Source organism: Choloepus didactylus, chromosome 3, assembly GCF_015220235.1.
Source record: "Choloepus didactylus isolate mChoDid1 chromosome 3, mChoDid1.pri, whole genome shotgun sequence".
NCBI lineage: Eukaryota > Metazoa > Chordata > Mammalia > Pilosa > Megalonychidae > Choloepus > Choloepus didactylus.
In genome coordinates, this window is record NC_051309.1 from 7,451,998 (window position 1) to 7,469,129 (window position 17,132).

Sequence of the window (17,132 nt, forward strand, 5' to 3'; positions counted from 1 at the left end):
AGAGTTGGTACATGACCCAGTCTGGCCACTAAGATGCAATGCTGGGGGATGTCAACTGGGGAGGCCTTCCCTTTCAGAACATACAGCTGAAGCCTCAGCAGGTGAAAGACTTTGCTTCTTCCCTCTTCCTGTCTGGAATGCAGACCTGATGTCTGGAGGTGTGGTGGCCATTTTGAGACTATGAGGCAGCAGACCCAAGAACAGTGGGTCAGAAAGAAAGAGCCTGGGTCTCTGATTGCATCATTAAGCCACCACACCAGCCTCCACATTTCTTGTAATGTGGGATGACTAACCTACTTATTTGAGCCATTTTAGTAGGTCTTTCTCTTGCTTGCAGCAATATGCATTCCTAACTGATACATTTTAAGACCCAGAGCAGAAAAGAAAGGAAATACTCAGCTGCCCCTCAATAGTGATGTGTCAGTCATGCACTGACCAAGTTAAACCATGATTTACATCATACGATGATGGGCACAAGTCTGAAAAGCTTGGCTTAAGAGTCCCCATGTCAGTAAACCTTTACGAGGCTTTGGGCAAGAGAAAAATGCATTTACCGAATGGCTTTGTTCTGAGGGCTGAGCTGTCTTGTTTATTCTCAGGGCACCCTCTGAGGCGTACAGCCTGACTGGCAGGCATGGAGCCCAGGCCGAGGAGAAGCAGTTGCCCAACCTGGGTGGCAGTGAGGGGCTCCGACTCCACCCCTCCAAGGACCCGCGGCTCCAGCCTTGCCCTTCCCGTCGGGAGTGCCCTCGGATGGCTGCTGGCCTTGCTTCGAATATCACTGAGAGCATGGACACAAGGGGAAAGGAGGGCCCCCTTTCTCCCCGCACCGGGTCAGCCAACCTGTTTGTGTCATGCCCCATCTGCCCGGATGGCCCAGGGGCGGGGGGCACTGCCCCTGCCTCCCAGCCCCGCCTTCCTTCCCTGGGATCTGGTCCGTGCAGCATCCCCATCGCCAGCACGTGTGCTCGGTCTCCTCTGGTTTTGAAGCCTGCCTTTGATCCTCCTTTGGGGACTGCCTGCCCCTCGGTTCCCCTTTAGAGAAACTCCTCTCCAAGGAGCGGCTCCTTAGTTTATCACTGGCCTCTCCCACGAGATCCATTTGATCGCAAGCTCCGTGAAGGCAGGGATATCCTTCACTGGGTTCATTGTCTCTCCTCAGCACCTGTAACACCTTCCTGGGGCCAGGAAGCTCAGTGAACAGAGGTCGAATAAATGAAGATGCTTCTAGAAACTGAGCACAGGGTTCTTTCGTTTAAGGCTGGGGGGCTTGTTGTCTAATCCCCACTGAGGTTTCCTTTGGGGGACTTTATTCCTCGGAGCACAAAATTTGACTTGCTTATATATTTCATTCCATTTTCACCTGACAAACATGTATTATGTAAGAGTTGAAGAATTTTAGGGAAAGGAGGTGTTGCGGGTTGAACTGTGGACCCCCCTCCATTGCATCCCCCCCCCCCCCCAAATAAAGCTATGTTAAAGACCTAATCCTTAGTCCCTTGGAATGTGACCTCATTGGGAAATAGGGCCACTGCAGATGGGAATAGTTAAGATAAGGTCACATTGGAGGTGGGGGTGTGGGGGCTTAATCCAATAGGACTGGGGTCTTCATAAGATGAAGAGACACAGAGATGAGTCATGCAGAGGAGAAGGCTGTGTGAAGTCAGGGGCAGACTGCGGCGCTGCAACTACAAGCCAAGGCACGCCAAGGACTGCCGGCAAACACCAGAGCTGCAAGTGGCAGGAGAGGACCCCGCCCTACAGGGTTTAGAGGGAGCACGGCCTGGCCAATGCCTGGATTTGGGACCTCAGGCCTACAGAAGGGTGAGAGGACACATTTCTGCTGTTTGAAGCCACCCAGTTTGGGTGACAGCTGCCAGAGGAAGCTCAGACAGGAGGCGGCCCTCCCGACACACAAGCCGGGGAAGAGCTCTGCCTGGGTGCCAGTGGCAGACATGAGCTGGTCAGAACCAGACGGGACCTTGTGGAAAAGTGGGCTCGACCCCTCTGCAGAGAAATGAGTCAAGTGGCTGCTTCACTGAAAGTGACAGGCATCATCAGGGATGGCCTGGCTGAGCTCTGGCCCATCTGTTCCTGCTAGTCACGAGCCGGCAAGGCCTCTGGAACCTGCCAGCTGTGGACGGGCACTCTGCAGCGGTGCCTTCCAAGGTGGTGTCACCTCTCATTGCTGCTTGAGGGGTGGGGTCAGTTCAGGAGAACAGAGCCTGCGCTGGTGGCAGGGGGGAGGCCCGAGCTCTGGCCCCAACTCTGCCGCTCACGGGCTGGGAGGCTGTGAACGTGCCCTCTGCCCAGTCATGAGCCTCAGGTTTTCCCATCTGTACAATGGGAAGACAAACTCCTTATCATGTGTGATGGTCAATTTTATGCATCCATGTGGCTTGGATATGGTGCTCAGCTGTCTGGCCCAGCTTTAGCCTAGATGTTGCTGTGAAGGTGTTTTGCAGATGTGATTAGCATCTACAGTTAGTTGACTTTAAGTAAAGGAGAGGACCCTCCACGGTTTGCGTGGGCCTCATCCTGTCAGTGGAAAACTGAGATTTCCTGGAGATGAAGACATTCTCTTTTGAGGCTGCAACATCAGCTCCTGCTGGAATTTTCCGCCTACTGGTCTGCCCTATAGATTTCAGATTTGAGCCAAAAGGACACGAGCCAATTCCTTAAAATAAATGAATCTCTTTGTACACACACACAGATCCTGTTGGTTCTGTTTCTCTGGAGAGCCCTGACTGATGAGAATCCAGCAGCGAGGGCCCCATGAGCTGAGGTGGATGGCAGCTTGTTATTCTCTATTACCGCGATCGTTTTCGTCACTATTTATCGTTACTGTAAATATAAACAGCGAATCCTGCCTACTCACATCACACTAACATTGGCTGCCGTTCTTAGCCGTTAGGGTCAACTCTGCCAGACTTCCGTGTCTCGGAGGAGGTGGCCAGTGCCAGGGAAAGTACAGGGATGTGAGTTTGAATCTTGGCTCTGCCCCAAGCAGCTGTGGGACACTGGGGCAAACAACGACCCTCTCAGAGCTGCCTGCCTGGGTCCCGCTGGCACAACGCCTCCTTCCGGAGCCACTGCAGAGCTCAGCTGGTGTGGCGCACAACCCCAAGGCCCCACGGTCTGGTCCGACAGACCCATGTGATTCCGTGAGGGAGGAAACTGAGGCTCAGAGAAGGGAGGGAAACACCACCAGGCACAAAACAGGGGCCAGGCCCAGGCTTCTGATTCCTCGGTGCTGCTCCTTCCACATCCTTCCTCCGGCCAGCCCTGCCCACCCCCAGGTCACCCCCAATTCCTCCCACCCCTCGGGGATGGGGCAAGCACGCACCTTGACGTTGTCCCGGTCCTTGGCCTGGCTCTTGGTGGCTGCACTCCGAGCGTGGCCCAGCAGGGCCTGCCCAATGGCCCGCTCCATGTGCTGCTGCAGGAGCCGCCCGGCCTCCCGGGCCTCGGCCACGAGCTGCTGGTGAAGCTGCAGCCGCGTCTGCTGGGCCTCCTCCTCCAGCCTGCCAGCCTCCTCCTGGACACGCGCCTCCTGGAAAGGAAGGGGGAGTCCTCGCTGCTCCCCTGCGGCCTGCACAGGCATGTCCCCCACCCAGGGCCCCAGAAACAGAGAAGAGGGGGTGGCCTCTAGGCTTGCAAAAACCAACACATAATGGGCGAGCCTAGAAGCCAGTTGGAGGTCCCCCCCATAAAGCATTTATTATGCCAAGAGCTGGCTCCTCCTTCTGGAACACTGTGAGGTCTGAGCACAACGATCGATGTACATGGTGACTCAGACAAGTTAAGTAACTTTTCAGAAGTCACACAGTGGAGCAGAATTTGGAGTCTAGGGACATGGTGGAAGGCGAGGCAGGATGTGGGGGCCCCTGGGACTGCTTTCAGTGTAGCAAGGAGTCAAAAAGGGAGCGAGGGGAGCTACTGGAGCTAGGGCAGAGGGTCCTGCCAGCCCCTGCACACTTCATACTGAGGAAGCCTGGGCAGAGCTAAAGAGGCTGTGAACTTGGCCTTCCCTGAGGCCTCAAAACCATCAGCGGCTCCTTCAGCCAACTAGTTGCATGTGGAAAACCTGGACTCAGCCTGCTTGGGTTTAAATCCCAGCTCTGCAGTTGACAAATTCTTTGTTTAGATCAGTTACAACCTCCAAGGTGACAGGGGCCCTTCTCTGGACCCTTTGGTGAGGACCATACTTATCTCTGCTCTGACTACATGTGCATTTTCTAGGATAATTCTGGCTCTCTCACTGCACTAGAACCTTTTGGTACTTCGAGTGCCTTCCTAGAGGGGACTGCTCTCGTCCCTACCCTGCAGCTGACGTTTGGGCAAACACAGCAGGTGCCCATGGTGGAGGGGACATGGCAGCGATGCCATCCTCACCAGGGCTCGGAGCAGCTGCCACTGATGCTCGTCCAGACACTGTGAGGAGCCCTGCTCCAGGGCGTGCTGCTCACGCAGCTCCTGCAGGAGGCTCTGCTTCCCGGACAGCCTCATCCGGGTCAGGGTGGTGGCGGCACTGCCGCGGAGAGCCAGCCTCCGGAGGGCTGAGCGCAGGAGCAGGTCGTGGCCCTGCAGGACGCCCCGTGTGGACCTGCGGGAAAGTGGGTGGGGGAGGCGACTCAATTCACTCGGACTCCCTGAGCCACTGGGAAACTAGCAAAATAGGTCCCCCAGGGTGTCCAGCATTCAATGAAAATAACCAGGCATGCAAAGAGATAAGACTTGACCAAAATCAAGATAAAAAACAGACAACAGAAACATACCCACATGACAGCAGATATTGGAATACTCAGGTGTGAACTTTAAACTAATTATGATGAATATGTTCAAGAAAATCAATGACAAGATGAAGAATTTCAGCTTTAACTGGAAACTGAAAATAATCAAATGGTAATTCCAGATCTGAAAATACAAACTGAAGTTAGGAACTCAGTAGATGGATTTAACAGCAGATAAGACATAGATGAAATAAGAATTAACTGGAAGATAGGTCAACAGTAAATATCTGGACAGAAGCACAGAGAACAAAAGAATGAAAAATATGGGAGAGCATATTTTAAGAGACATATGGGATAAAGTGAAGATGTTTAATATATATGCAACTGGAGCTACAGAGAAGAGGTAGAGGAGGGGCAGAAGCAGTCTTTAAAGAGATATGATGGAAAATTTCCAAAACTGATGAAAGACAGCAAGTCACAGATTCAGGAAACACTACAGATTTATTAAACAAACAAAAATCCATGGAACCACAGACACACACATCTAGACATATCATAGTAAAGTGATAAAAACAAGGAATAAAAGGAAATCTTAAAAGCAGCCAGAAATAAACAAAATCTGAACAGATTTTTATCTTATAAAAGTGTTGGAAAAATGACAACCAAACCAGAATTCTACAAATGGTGAAAATAACCACCAAAAATGAAGATAAGACATTTCCATACAAACAAACCCCGAGAGAATTTGTCACTAGCAGATCTTAAATAAAGGGACCCCTTCAGGCAAAGGAAAATGATTGCAGATTGGAAGCGTAAAAATACAGGAAAGAAACAAGAGCAACAGAAGGGTAAATATGTAAGTAAATCCAAATGAATACTGACCGCATAAAACAACAATAATATCCTACAGGGCTGAAAATATAGAGAGAATTAAAAAGCTCAATGGCAAAAGCAAAATTGAAGAAAGGGGGAACAAAGGAGCTAAGGTACTTTACAGTGTTTGCACTGTTGGGAAGAAGTAATGTATAAATTTATATTAGATTTTGACAAGTCAAGGATGCAATTTAGAATCTCTCAACCAATAAAAGCATAGTAAAAGAATATATAACTAATAAGCCAAATGGGAGATAAAATTGAATAATAAAAAAGAAGGCAAGAAAGGAGAGACAAACAAACAGTAAAGAGGGAGATTTAAGACCCAAATATATCAGTATTAGGATTTAAATTAAACTGTAATTGGACCAAATACTACTAATGAACTGACAAAGGTTCACAGACTAGGCAAATCCTCCTACTATGCTGGTTCCTGGGTCTGCCCAGGTCTGGCCCTGCTTGTATTTACACCCTCTTCTCCCGACACTTCCCCTGTATTATCCAATGCTCTCGCCCTATACCTGCTTCTTGATGTACATGCAAATTAGATTCCTGGAAAATGCTGGGCAACTAAAAAATAGTGTTATCAAAATAATTTTTTGCATATAAAATAAGGAGAAGGAAAGGTTTGCAGGCATGTTGAAAAACCCATATTACACTAATAGTTGTAGTGAAGAATATAAGAAAAATGCATAAAAATTGATTAATAAATAAGGATTCACTGCAAATGGGCAAAAGGGTCTTTTGGGGATGATGGAAATATTGACACTTGGATTGTGGTAACTGGGCACAACTCTTTCAATTTACCAACAATCAGTGCATTGTATACTAAAGAATGAATGGATTCACGGTATGTTAACGATACCTTGAAAAAGCTGCTAATAAAAACCGAATGTTCCTACAAAAGACAACCGTCTGGAGTAGATATCACTAGCACCCTTTTACAGATGAGGAAACTGAGGCTAACAAAGATTAAGTAATTTGCCCAGAGAAGTTCTGACTCCAAGTCTGAACTTTCAACCATGGCATTCCACCGCTCCTCCACACATCCACCTTTACAATTTGGAAAGGTTGTCAAAACCACACCCAAGGAAGGCAGGGTGGAGATTCAGGTGGTGGCTAATTACAGATGAGGACAGATGCCAGCCGGACTCCCGGGCAGCACACGCGCCCGCACCTTCCAAACACTGTACTCACTCTTCGCTGAGGCCTCCGAGTCGGCCCAGGGCTCCGCGGACAGTGCTCTCGTGGCTCTCCCGCAGATGTGTGTGCAGCACGGTAGACAGGGCGTGCTCCTCCATCCACAGCTAAACTCCAGACAGGACACACACGGGGCTCATCAACCATGGCTCACGTACAAATCCCTGCCTTACTGGCTTGTGCCTTTTGCTTCTTGTCTAAAAACACCTTTCTATTTTTAATTCATTAAAATGGTCCCCAAATTCCTTCTCTGCCTCAATCCTTTTGGAATCTCTCTGCCACTGAAATTTATTTCATTTCCATTCACATCCCCATTTTGGTCAAGAAGATGTTCTCCGTCCCACGATGCCAGGTCTACATTCCTCCCCGGGAGTCATATTCCACGTTGCCAGGGAGATTCACTCCCCTGGGTGTCTGATCCCACGTAGGGGGGAGGGCAGTGATTTCACCTTTCAAGTTGGCTTAGCTAGAGAGACAGGGCCACATCTGAGCAACAAAGAGGCATTCGGGAGGAGGCTCTTAGGCACAACCATAGGGAGGCCTAGCCTCTCCTTTGCAGCAACCGTCTTCCCAAGGTCTGCTAGTTTTTAAACTCCTCATTTTTCAAATAATGTTATTTTGGTCCATATTATTTAGTCCCTTTATTTCCTTGTTCTTCTCTACCACTTCGAAAGTTACATATTCAATTTCTATTCTTGTAGTGGTCTAAAATGATTAATATGCATTTCTGAGTTAACAAAGCCTAAAGTTAACCTGTATTTCCTTTATCTAAGATTCGTGTGTCATCAATTCTGAAAACTTTTGCATTATCATTTGAGTATTTACTTCTTCATTCTCTCTATTTTCTCCTTCTAGAATTCCTATGAGACTTCAAGAAAGTTCCTATAGGACTTTTTCAGTCTATTCTCAACATATTTTAACCTCTTTCAAATTTTCCATTTCTATAACTCTCTGTGCTGTATATTCTGGGTCATTTTTTTCACACTTATCTTCTAGCTTAAGCATTATTTCTTCAGTTATATTTAATCAGCTGCTTAACCCAGCGACTGAATTTCATTTTTTACAACTAGACTCATCATTTCTAAAAGTTATGGCTTTTAATTTGCCTAGACTTTTTTCAAGGTTTCTTGTTCTTAGGGTCATGGATTCCTTGTCTTTTGTTTTTTTATTGTTTTATACCAATTTATTTTTAAGCTCTTTCTAATTGTACCTTCATCTGAACTTCCTACGTTGAGTCTACTCCCCTTTACGGTGGACTGATTCCCAGAGTGTTTTGTAATTCTGGATGTGAGCTCCTCTCCACTGTGGCTTTATCTGTGAAATTCTGCAATATACAGGACTGCACAACTAATAAAGGATGGAGGAGAGACTCCACTCGAAGTGTGTGTGTCTTCAAAGCTCAAAAGCTCAAATTTCCTCCAGCCCCACCATGCTCCTGTCTGATGATCTCATATCCCTGGGAGAAGCACATGCCTAACTCAGCTGGGTAGACCCTGTTAGAACCACGAACCCAGTCACAGAGGTGGGAGCCCTCTGTTTCCCTGAGCCTTTGGAGGCTCTCCCCACAGCAGCCTGGAGATGGTCCATGCGTTTGTAGAATATGAATAAAACCCAGAGGCTGGGACATGAGCCCTGCAGGCAGGACTTCAACTTAAATTCAGAAGCAGCAAGCTGCTTTAGCAGGCTATGGGGCTACCCTGGCAGTTAGCACTGGCTCACTTGGTGGCCGCAGACAAGCTGTACTCTGTTTCAAACTTTCATTCACTAAGGGGAGAAATGGAAAGGCAACTAGCAGTGATTGCATGCTGAGCACATGCTAAATGTTTTACAGTGGTTGGGGTGGGTGCTAAAGTCACCATCTAAGGCAAACATTGGACATAATCAAAATTACCCTGTCACAAAGATTGTGTTTCACTCTTTATATGGTTTAGTGGTAAATGTAATCCTGTGCAGACATGGGCATGTGCAAATAGTGGATTACATGGTAATGCACAGTACAGAACAGAGGAATTGTGCAACATTTTATTTATTGCACACTTTCTTTTCTTGCCAAACTCATCAGGAAAATGTATGTAAGATATGACACGATTGTAACACTCTCGGCAACCTGTGAAGAGATAAACCCTATGAACATATAAACCCTATGAAGAAGAGATAACACACAATCCCCATTTGACAGGTGGACAAACTGGCTCTGAGAAGTTAAACAGCAGTTATCTCAGCTGCTCCCGACGATGCTGTACACTGTGCACCACCACACTCCCTCCCCAGGAGCATTTCAGCACTTTGGTTATACAGTGGAGAGGAAGGCTCGTGAATTTTTGAAATCAATAGGCCAAGGTTAAGCCCTTGTTCTGCCTTAATTCATTATGAATTCCTAGGCAAGTTGCTTTCCTTCCTAATCTGTTTCGATTTCCTTGTCTTTCCAATGAGGGAGTACCTAAAAATCTCAGAGGAAGGAATTTTCCCACCTTGATAGTAATAACGATAATAAAAGCCAATACTAATCTAGCACTTAGGATGTGCTAGGCATTGCTCTACATGTTTTACCTGCATTACCTCATTTAGATATTGTGCTGGTTTGGATGTATTATGTCCCCCCAAACACCATGTTCTTTAATGCACTCATGTGGGGGCAGATGTATTAGTGTTGATTAGGTTGGAATCTTTGGATTAGGTTGTTTCCATGGAGATGTGACCCACCCAACTGGGGGTAATACCTTTGATTAGATTATTTCCATGGAGGTGTGGCCCTGCCCATTCAGTGTGGGTCTTGATTGAATCACTGGAGTCCTATACAACAGATCACAAACAGAAGGACCTCAGAGCAGCTGAGAGAGGCATTTTGGAGAAAGCTGCTGAAGGCAGACTTTTGCTGTCACCTTGGAGATGCCAGCCCAGTGTTTGCTCTGGAGAACCTAAGAGAGGACAAAACGCCCCAAGAGCAACATTTTGAAGAAAGCACAGGAGCTGAGAGAGGAGCTGGAACACAGCCAGGATCAGCAGATGCCAGCCATGTGCCTTCCCAGCTAACAGAGGTTTTCTGGACACCACTGGCCTTCCTTTGGTGAAGTTATACTCCTGTTGATGCCTTAATTTGGACATTTTCATGGCCTTAAGACTGTAACTTTGCAACAAAATAAACCCCCTTTATATAAGCCAATCCATTTCTGGTGTTTTGCAAAACCACGCATTAGCAAACTGGGACAGCCACTATGAAAGCATTGTCAAGGAGGGATAATAATTATCCCTGTCCTACAGGTGAGGAAACAGAGGCACAGAGAGGTTGTGATTTGCCCAAGGGCACACAGTTGCCAATTCAGTCAATAAATATTTACTGTGCTGCTATTATGTTCCAGGCACAGTTCTAGGCACCTGGGATATGTCAGTGAACAAAACTGACAAACATCCCTGCGCCCATGGGGCTTATATTCCAGTGAGAGGAGACAGTCAATGAACAACAAACAATACATAAGAAAATGGAGCATATAGTGTGATAGAAGGTGGCAAGCACCTGGAAAAGAAGGGAGCAGGGCAAGAGTGAGCCGGTGTGCAGGGGGTGAGGAAGGCATTCCAGATTTTAAAAGCACGGCCAGGACAGCCTTGTTGGGAAGGTGATACGTGAGCAAAGAGCTGCAGCAGGGTTGGAAGGAGGCACGAAGGTGCCAGCTGAACTACACGAGGGCACAGAGGCGGGAGTGCAGCCAGTCAGGGTGGCCGAACGAGGGGGTGCTGGAGGGTCGCCAGGTTGTGACAGGTGGGACCTCGTGTGCATGGGTGCAACCCACACAACCTACACATGTCAGTGTCTGCACAGGATTGCATTTTATGCTGAGAGGAATGAGAAGCCCTTGGGGATTTTGAGCAGAGAAGTGACAGGATGTGACTTAGCATCTCATCAAATTGAATGAGCCATCAATTATAGGATGCACAATTATTTTAGGTACCACTAAAAGGGAAAAAACACCACCAATTAAATTAAGATGCATTCCAGTTTCAGGGTGTGAATGGTTTTTAAATGGACATTGAAAAAATCAGTGACGTACAGTATGTTTTAAAAGATCGCTCTGACTGTGGCCGAGACTAGATAGAGGGTCAGGGTGGAAGCAGGGGAAGGGATGAGAAGTGGTTACATTCTGGACATAGACTGAAGGTCAATTTGGTGAAGTATGAAGGAAAGAGGCTCCAAGATGACCTCATGTTGTTTGGCCCAATTGAGTGACAAGGTAGATGAAGGCTGTGGACAGAGAAGGTAGGACAGAAGGTCAACAGGTGCAAATTGGACATATTCAGCTGAAACGCCTGTGGACCATCTCAGCGTAGAACCTGTATGGAGAGCTGAGTTCAGGAGGGAGTTCTGAGCTGGAGATATAAATGTGGAGTTGTTGGTCCTTAGTTCAACAATCCTTGGGGAACTGAAATCTGCCAAGAACCATGAGACAGAGCACGAAGGTGATTCTTCCCCAGGTGAGCCTTCAAGTGACGCCAACAACTTGAGTCCAGCCTCGTAAGATACCCTGAGCAGAGGACCCCGCTAAGCCAGGCCTGGAGTCCTGACCAGAGGAACTGTGGGCCAGTCAATGGATGCTCTTTAAAGTTCCTAGTATGGGGGTGATTTGTTACGCAGCTGTAGATAACTCATACACATGGTTGGACTGGATGAGACCACCAAGACTGTGCATGTAGATAGAAAGGGGGTGAAGGGCTGGGTCCTGGGGTGCTTCCGTGTTCAGAAATTAGGGAAATGAGAAGGAACCAGTTAAGGAGACTGAAAAGGAGCAACCAGTGAGGTGGGAGAAGAAGCAAGAGAATAAAGCAAGGGTTTTGAGGAGGAGGGGAGAGATGGAGAGATCAAAAGGGCCAAATGCTGCAGATGAGTGAAGTAAGGTGAGGCCTGAGAGGTTGGCCAGGAGGAGAGCAGACTGGTGACGAGGTGGTGGAAATCTGTCTGCTGTGGGGTTTACAGCATGGAAGGAGAATGAAAGGTGCAGCCAGCACTCAAACCCTGGTGGCCGGACCCCAGCGTTGGGACAACAGTCTTGGGTCATGCTTATTTAACCAGTTGATGAGGTCCTTAACTCCTCTGCCTGCTTCTTACAAGCAACCCCCCTTGAAAAGTGCCTATACGAGCCCAGGAAAATCCACACCCTTTCACAGACTAAATAAATAAACACAAATAAAAAACAGAAGTCAGGCATAGGCTGATGTTTGCTGAAAATAACTTAAATCATAGCCATAGAATTTTTGGCTTAATTTGTCTAGTAATTTTTAAGCAATGAAATTCTGGAATTTTTTGAAGGTCAAACACCAAATCCAACACCATGAAATGATTAAACAGACACCGTGCAAAAGCTTTCAACTTGCATTATCTCACAGTAACCCTGTTGGATATTTTGATCCCTACTTTTCAGACACAGAAGCTGGGGTTCTGAGACATTTAGCAGGTTGTGCAAAATCACAAAGTTCTAAGTGATCAGCTAATTGGCTAAAGCCACACATCCCATTCATGGGATGTTTGTTCTGGCTCAAACCCAGGTCTTTGGCACCAAAGTTAGGGGCTGCACCGGTTTGTACATATTATGTCCCCCAGAAAAAGCCATGTTCTTTGATGCAGTCTTGTGGAGCAGACATATTTGTGTTAAGTTGGAACATTTGAATTCGGTTGTTTCCATGGAGATGTGCCCCACCCAACTGTGGGTGATAATTCTGATTGGATAATTTCCATGGAGGTGTGGCCCGGCCCATTCAGTGTGGGCCTTGATTAGTTTACTAGAGCACTATATAAGCTCAGACAGAAGGAGCAAGTTTGCTATAGCCACCAGGGACACTTTGAAAAATGCAAAGAAGCCGAGAGAGTAGCTGCAGATGAGAGACAGTTTGAAGACCGCCATCAAAAGCAGACTCTTGCTCTGGAGAAGGTAAGAGAGGACAAATACCCCAAGAGAAACTAAGAGTGACATTTTTGAGGAACTGCAGCCTAGAGAGGAACGTCCTGGGAGAAGGACATTTTGAAACCAGAACTTTGGAGCAGATGCCAGCCACGTGCCTTCTCAGCTAACAGAGGTTTTCCAGACACCACTGGCCATCCTCCAGTGAAGGTACCCGATTGCTAATGTGTTACCTTGGACGTTTTATGGCCTTAAGACTGTAACTGTGTAACCAAACAAACCTCCTTTTATAAAAGCCAATCCATCCCTGGTGTTTTGCATAGCAGCAGCATTAGCAAACTGGAATGGGGCGTTGCTGGAAAACCACAGGGGTCTCTAAAAGGCCCTTGTGCCCATTTGGTGGACCTCAGAGGTGCATCAGATTCGCCCAGACCTCCACCCATACACTGTAATTCAATGGGTTTGGGGCCCAGGACTTGGTATGTTCTTGCTGAACTCCACTTGGTTTAGACGCCTTGGAAGAATACACGATCAAAGTGATGCTGTGATAATTTGCAAAGCTGTATTATTGTCACTGTAAATGCAGCCAAATTTTGTTGAGCACTTACTATATCCCAGCACTGTACTTTGAATAAGGGAACAGAACATATAAATGGCAGGGTGGCTATAACTCAGTGAGCTTACAATCAAATGCACAAGGCAGGTGAGTTACCTATGATACAGCAACATGATGACACTTAAAAGGGACCAAAATTACTTAGAAGGATGAAGGATTTCTAATAACTTGGACAGGCAGGAAACTAGGCTCTTTCCCCACCTCCATGTCTCTGAACGGCTCTGTCTGCATAATGCTTTCATCTATTTCCTTGATGCTTTCGACACCTCCAATTAACTGCTATAGAAAACCTGTTATGTGTCTCGGTGAGAGTGCACTTTTGTAACTAATAGAAAATCCAATGTAAAGAGATTGGGGCTGTTTCTCATAGCACACGTCTCAGGTGAGCAGTCAGGGCTGGCACAGTGCTCAGCCACATTGTAGGGCTGGGGGAGGGGGCTGCCGGCCCACCTCTCAGCTTTGCCACCCTTAGTGTGCCAGCCAATCACCCTTCCCCGCACAGGCTTCCTGGTTTGTTCCACGGAGGAACAATGGGGAAGGCTGCGAAGCGGGTTTCTCTTAGCAAGACTTAGCTTTATAATTAGAAAACAAAACAATTTTTTGTAGGCGCTATGCCCTGTCTCAGAGGCCAGAACTGCGTCACTCGGCCACGGCGAGTCGCAAGGGTATTGGGATACTGAGCGTGTTAGTGTTTCAGCCTCTAGATGCGGGAGAAGGAAATGCAAGTGGCTGTGCAGTCGGCCCATTCGGAGAACTCCTTCTTTTCTTTAACACTTTTCATTGTTTTAAGCAAAATTAACGGAGAGCGTATTCGTTTCCTACAGCTGCTGTAACAAATTTACCCTGTGCTTTGTGGCTTAAAACAACAGTTATTGTCTTACAGTTCTGGAGGTCAGGAGTCTGAAATGGGTTCATGGAGCTAAATCCAGCATGTCAGCATGGCTGAGCTCCTCCTGGAGGCTCTGGGGGGAGAATCCAGTCCTGGCCTTTTCCAGCTTTTATAGGCCACCCACATTCCTTGGCTCATGGCCACATCAGCCAGATCGGCTTCTGTTGTTCCATGTCCCCCTCTGACACCAACCCTCCTGCCTCCCCCTACACAATGTGATGACACCATCCACCCAGATAAGCTGGATTATGTCCTCATCTCAAAATCCTTACCTTAGCCAATCATCCAAGTCTCTTTTGCAAGGCAACACATCAACAGGTTCTGGGGGTAAGATGTGGATGTCTTTGCGGGCCTTTGTTCAGCTGATCACATATACACATGGTTTTAATAGCACACTGGGCTTTCACTGAAAACCAGGGTCCCGTGCCTGCACCCCTCCCCACCGAGCCCTTTCTCTGTGAGCCGCTTTCCTTACTGCCATTTTCTTCCCCCTATTCATTTCCATCACTCTAAAAAGCGTGCTTAGCTGCTCTTTCTCAATCGACCAGCTTAAGACATCACTGACTGACCTCCTGCCTGGGAGGTTAGGCTGTGGCTCTCGTACCCCACGCCCCTTGGGCTGCTGTGAGGGTGGCAACAAAAATATCTGCAAGGCACCGAGAATAGGCACAAGGAGATGCTTGAGAGACAAAATCTCCCCTGATTCTTCCTAAATTCCAGCCATGCTGACTCCAGACCCCGCTGCCTTACAGAAGCCCCCACCTGCTTTTCCTGCTCCAGGAGATCTTGGAAGAGCCTCCACTGCTGTTTCCGGAAGCGGTCTGATGCCCCCAGCTGCCAGGCGGCGTTCTCCTGAGCCTCCCGGCCCAGGTACTCACACTCTGCTTGGGGTAGGCTGGTCATGTCAGAGAGCGTCTGAAGGAAAAGGATGTCCACAAACTTCTGGAAGGTTCCCATGGTGCTGTGATACAGCTCCTGAGGTTGAGAACCACATGGTAGAGTTAGAAGTTGCGTTCCCACATGGCGTGGACCGTGGGCTTCCCTCCCCTCTGCCTTGACCAAAAGGAAAACCAGGGCAAGGTGACACACACACACACACACACACACACACACACACACTCACTCACACACATGCACGCCTCAGGAACTGCCCCCTGCCTCCGAGCCCTTTCACTCCCTGACCCAATCGAACTCCAGCTGCCCCCTGACCCACCACCTCCTCTACACCCCCAGCTGGGCCTCCTCCGTCACCGTCTAGCTCATTCTCACAGCCCCCACTGGCCTCAGCCTCCCCTCCATCCTGTGCACTTCGGCCAGTTCTTGGCATAAAGCACAGATCTTACGATGATCTTCTCAGCCCAAACTGCATGTTGTCATCACAACTGAAATTCCCCAGCAGGGCTTCAGGGCGTGTCAGACAGTGGCCCAAGTTCTCCTGGGTCTTTCTCGCCATCCTGTTTCCTTCACCGCCATCACCCCCAACCCCAGAACGGTAGTCTCTTTATAAAAAGTTATTTCTTTAACTTGCGAAAAAAAGAAAACCACTGCAGATAATAAGATAATCAACACCTGCAAATACACCACTCAGATATTTTTTTTAATTAAAAATACCTCCTCTTACAGGTAAAGTTGGAGTCTGCTACACTCCCCCTGCTATTCCATTCCCCTCCCTCCCTCCACCTTCCCAGAGAGCCCTCCCCACATATTCAATTTCTCTCCCATTTACATTCTAAACTTTCACTCTGGATTAGGTCCATACACATGGCTTTGGTGTGTGTGTTAACTTACACAAAAGGCATCTCACCGAATGCTTCATTATACAGATGCTGTTTCAAGCCACCCCCCTTTACCCCACCTCCAGGCACTTTCATACCTGGAACAGACTCCTCCTCATCCCTCAAAACCCTTCCCAATGACCCTTTCCCTATGAAGCCTTCCCTGAGCCTCTGAGACTGACACATTCCAGACCCTGGGCTCCGACAGCTCTTTGGTCAGCCCCATCTGGGCATCTACAACACAAGGAATCCATCACCCCTGCTGGGACACAGCTCCCCGAGAGCAGAGGCTGTGTGGTACCCAGGAATGCAGCCACGTCTCGCATCCTCCCCAACCAAGCACATGACTGTGGTCCTTGAATGCACCAGGCACTGATGGTACCTCAGGTACCTGTTCCCCCTTCTCCATCTAGGAACTTCCCACCTCCGTCAAAACTCAGCTCAGGGTCTCCTCTGAGAAGGTCTCCTGACCACCAGGCTTGGCTAGAGGCAGAGTGGTTTAGGCTGTGCATCTGCTTTCCTTCTGAGAGTCCGGAGTTTTGGTGCATGCCAGGCAGTGGGAGCCTACATGACTGACCCCTAGGAAAAATCCTGGGTGCTGAGTCTCTAAGGAGCTTCCCTGACAGAACATCATATTTGTTGTTGTTACTTGTTGCTGGGGAATTGAGTCCTGTGTGACTCCACGGGGGGAGGATTTTGAAAGTCTGTGCCTGGTTTTCCCTCTGCCTCACCCAATGTGCCTTTTCATTTTGCTGATTTTGCTGTGTCTGTTGGAAATAACAAATCTTAGTGTGAGCATATGCTGAGTCGTCTGAGTTCTCCTAGTAAGTCACAGAAACTGGGGCGGTTTCGGGAACCTCCGACACAGGTGTCCTTCCCTTGCTACTACTTCTTCTAGCACTTACCACCCTCTGTAGCCAACTCTTGCTGGATTGTCCTTCTCACGGACTCATCCATAAGGTTTAAGAATAAAGTCCTGTCTTACTACTTTTGCATCTGCAGAGCCTAACACAGCACCTGGCAACAGCAGGTTTGTGAATTCTTACCAAGCGCCAGACAGCGCCATAAACACTTTTCTTGTATAGTCTCATTCAATCCTTCTAACAACCCAGTGAAGATGTCCTATTATAATCATGCCCATTTTACAGCTGATGAAAT

The 17,132-nt window shown here is 48.0% G+C and overlaps 1 protein-coding gene across 5 annotated transcripts in view; it reads right to left on the reverse strand.

Annotated features, from left to right (window-relative positions):
- The window catches only part of EVC (EvC ciliary complex subunit 1), an 82,857-nt gene that overhangs the window by 11,943 nt on the left and 53,782 nt on the right, over positions 1-17,132 (reverse strand). For 4 of the 5 annotated variants that reach the window (XM_037829376.1, XM_037829375.1, XM_037829378.1 and 1 more), the window contains exons 12-15: positions 14,962-15,174; positions 6,804-6,913; positions 4,396-4,606; positions 3,347-3,553 (exon numbers count right to left, since the gene is read on the reverse strand). In XM_037829376.1, coding sequence (XP_037685304.1) covers positions 3,347-3,553; positions 4,396-4,606; positions 6,804-6,913; positions 14,962-15,174 — 741 coding nt within the window. The remainder of the gene's footprint in view (positions 1-3,346; positions 3,554-4,395; positions 4,607-6,803; positions 6,914-14,961; positions 15,175-17,132) is intronic. The other variant, XM_037829380.1, reaches the window with a different exon arrangement.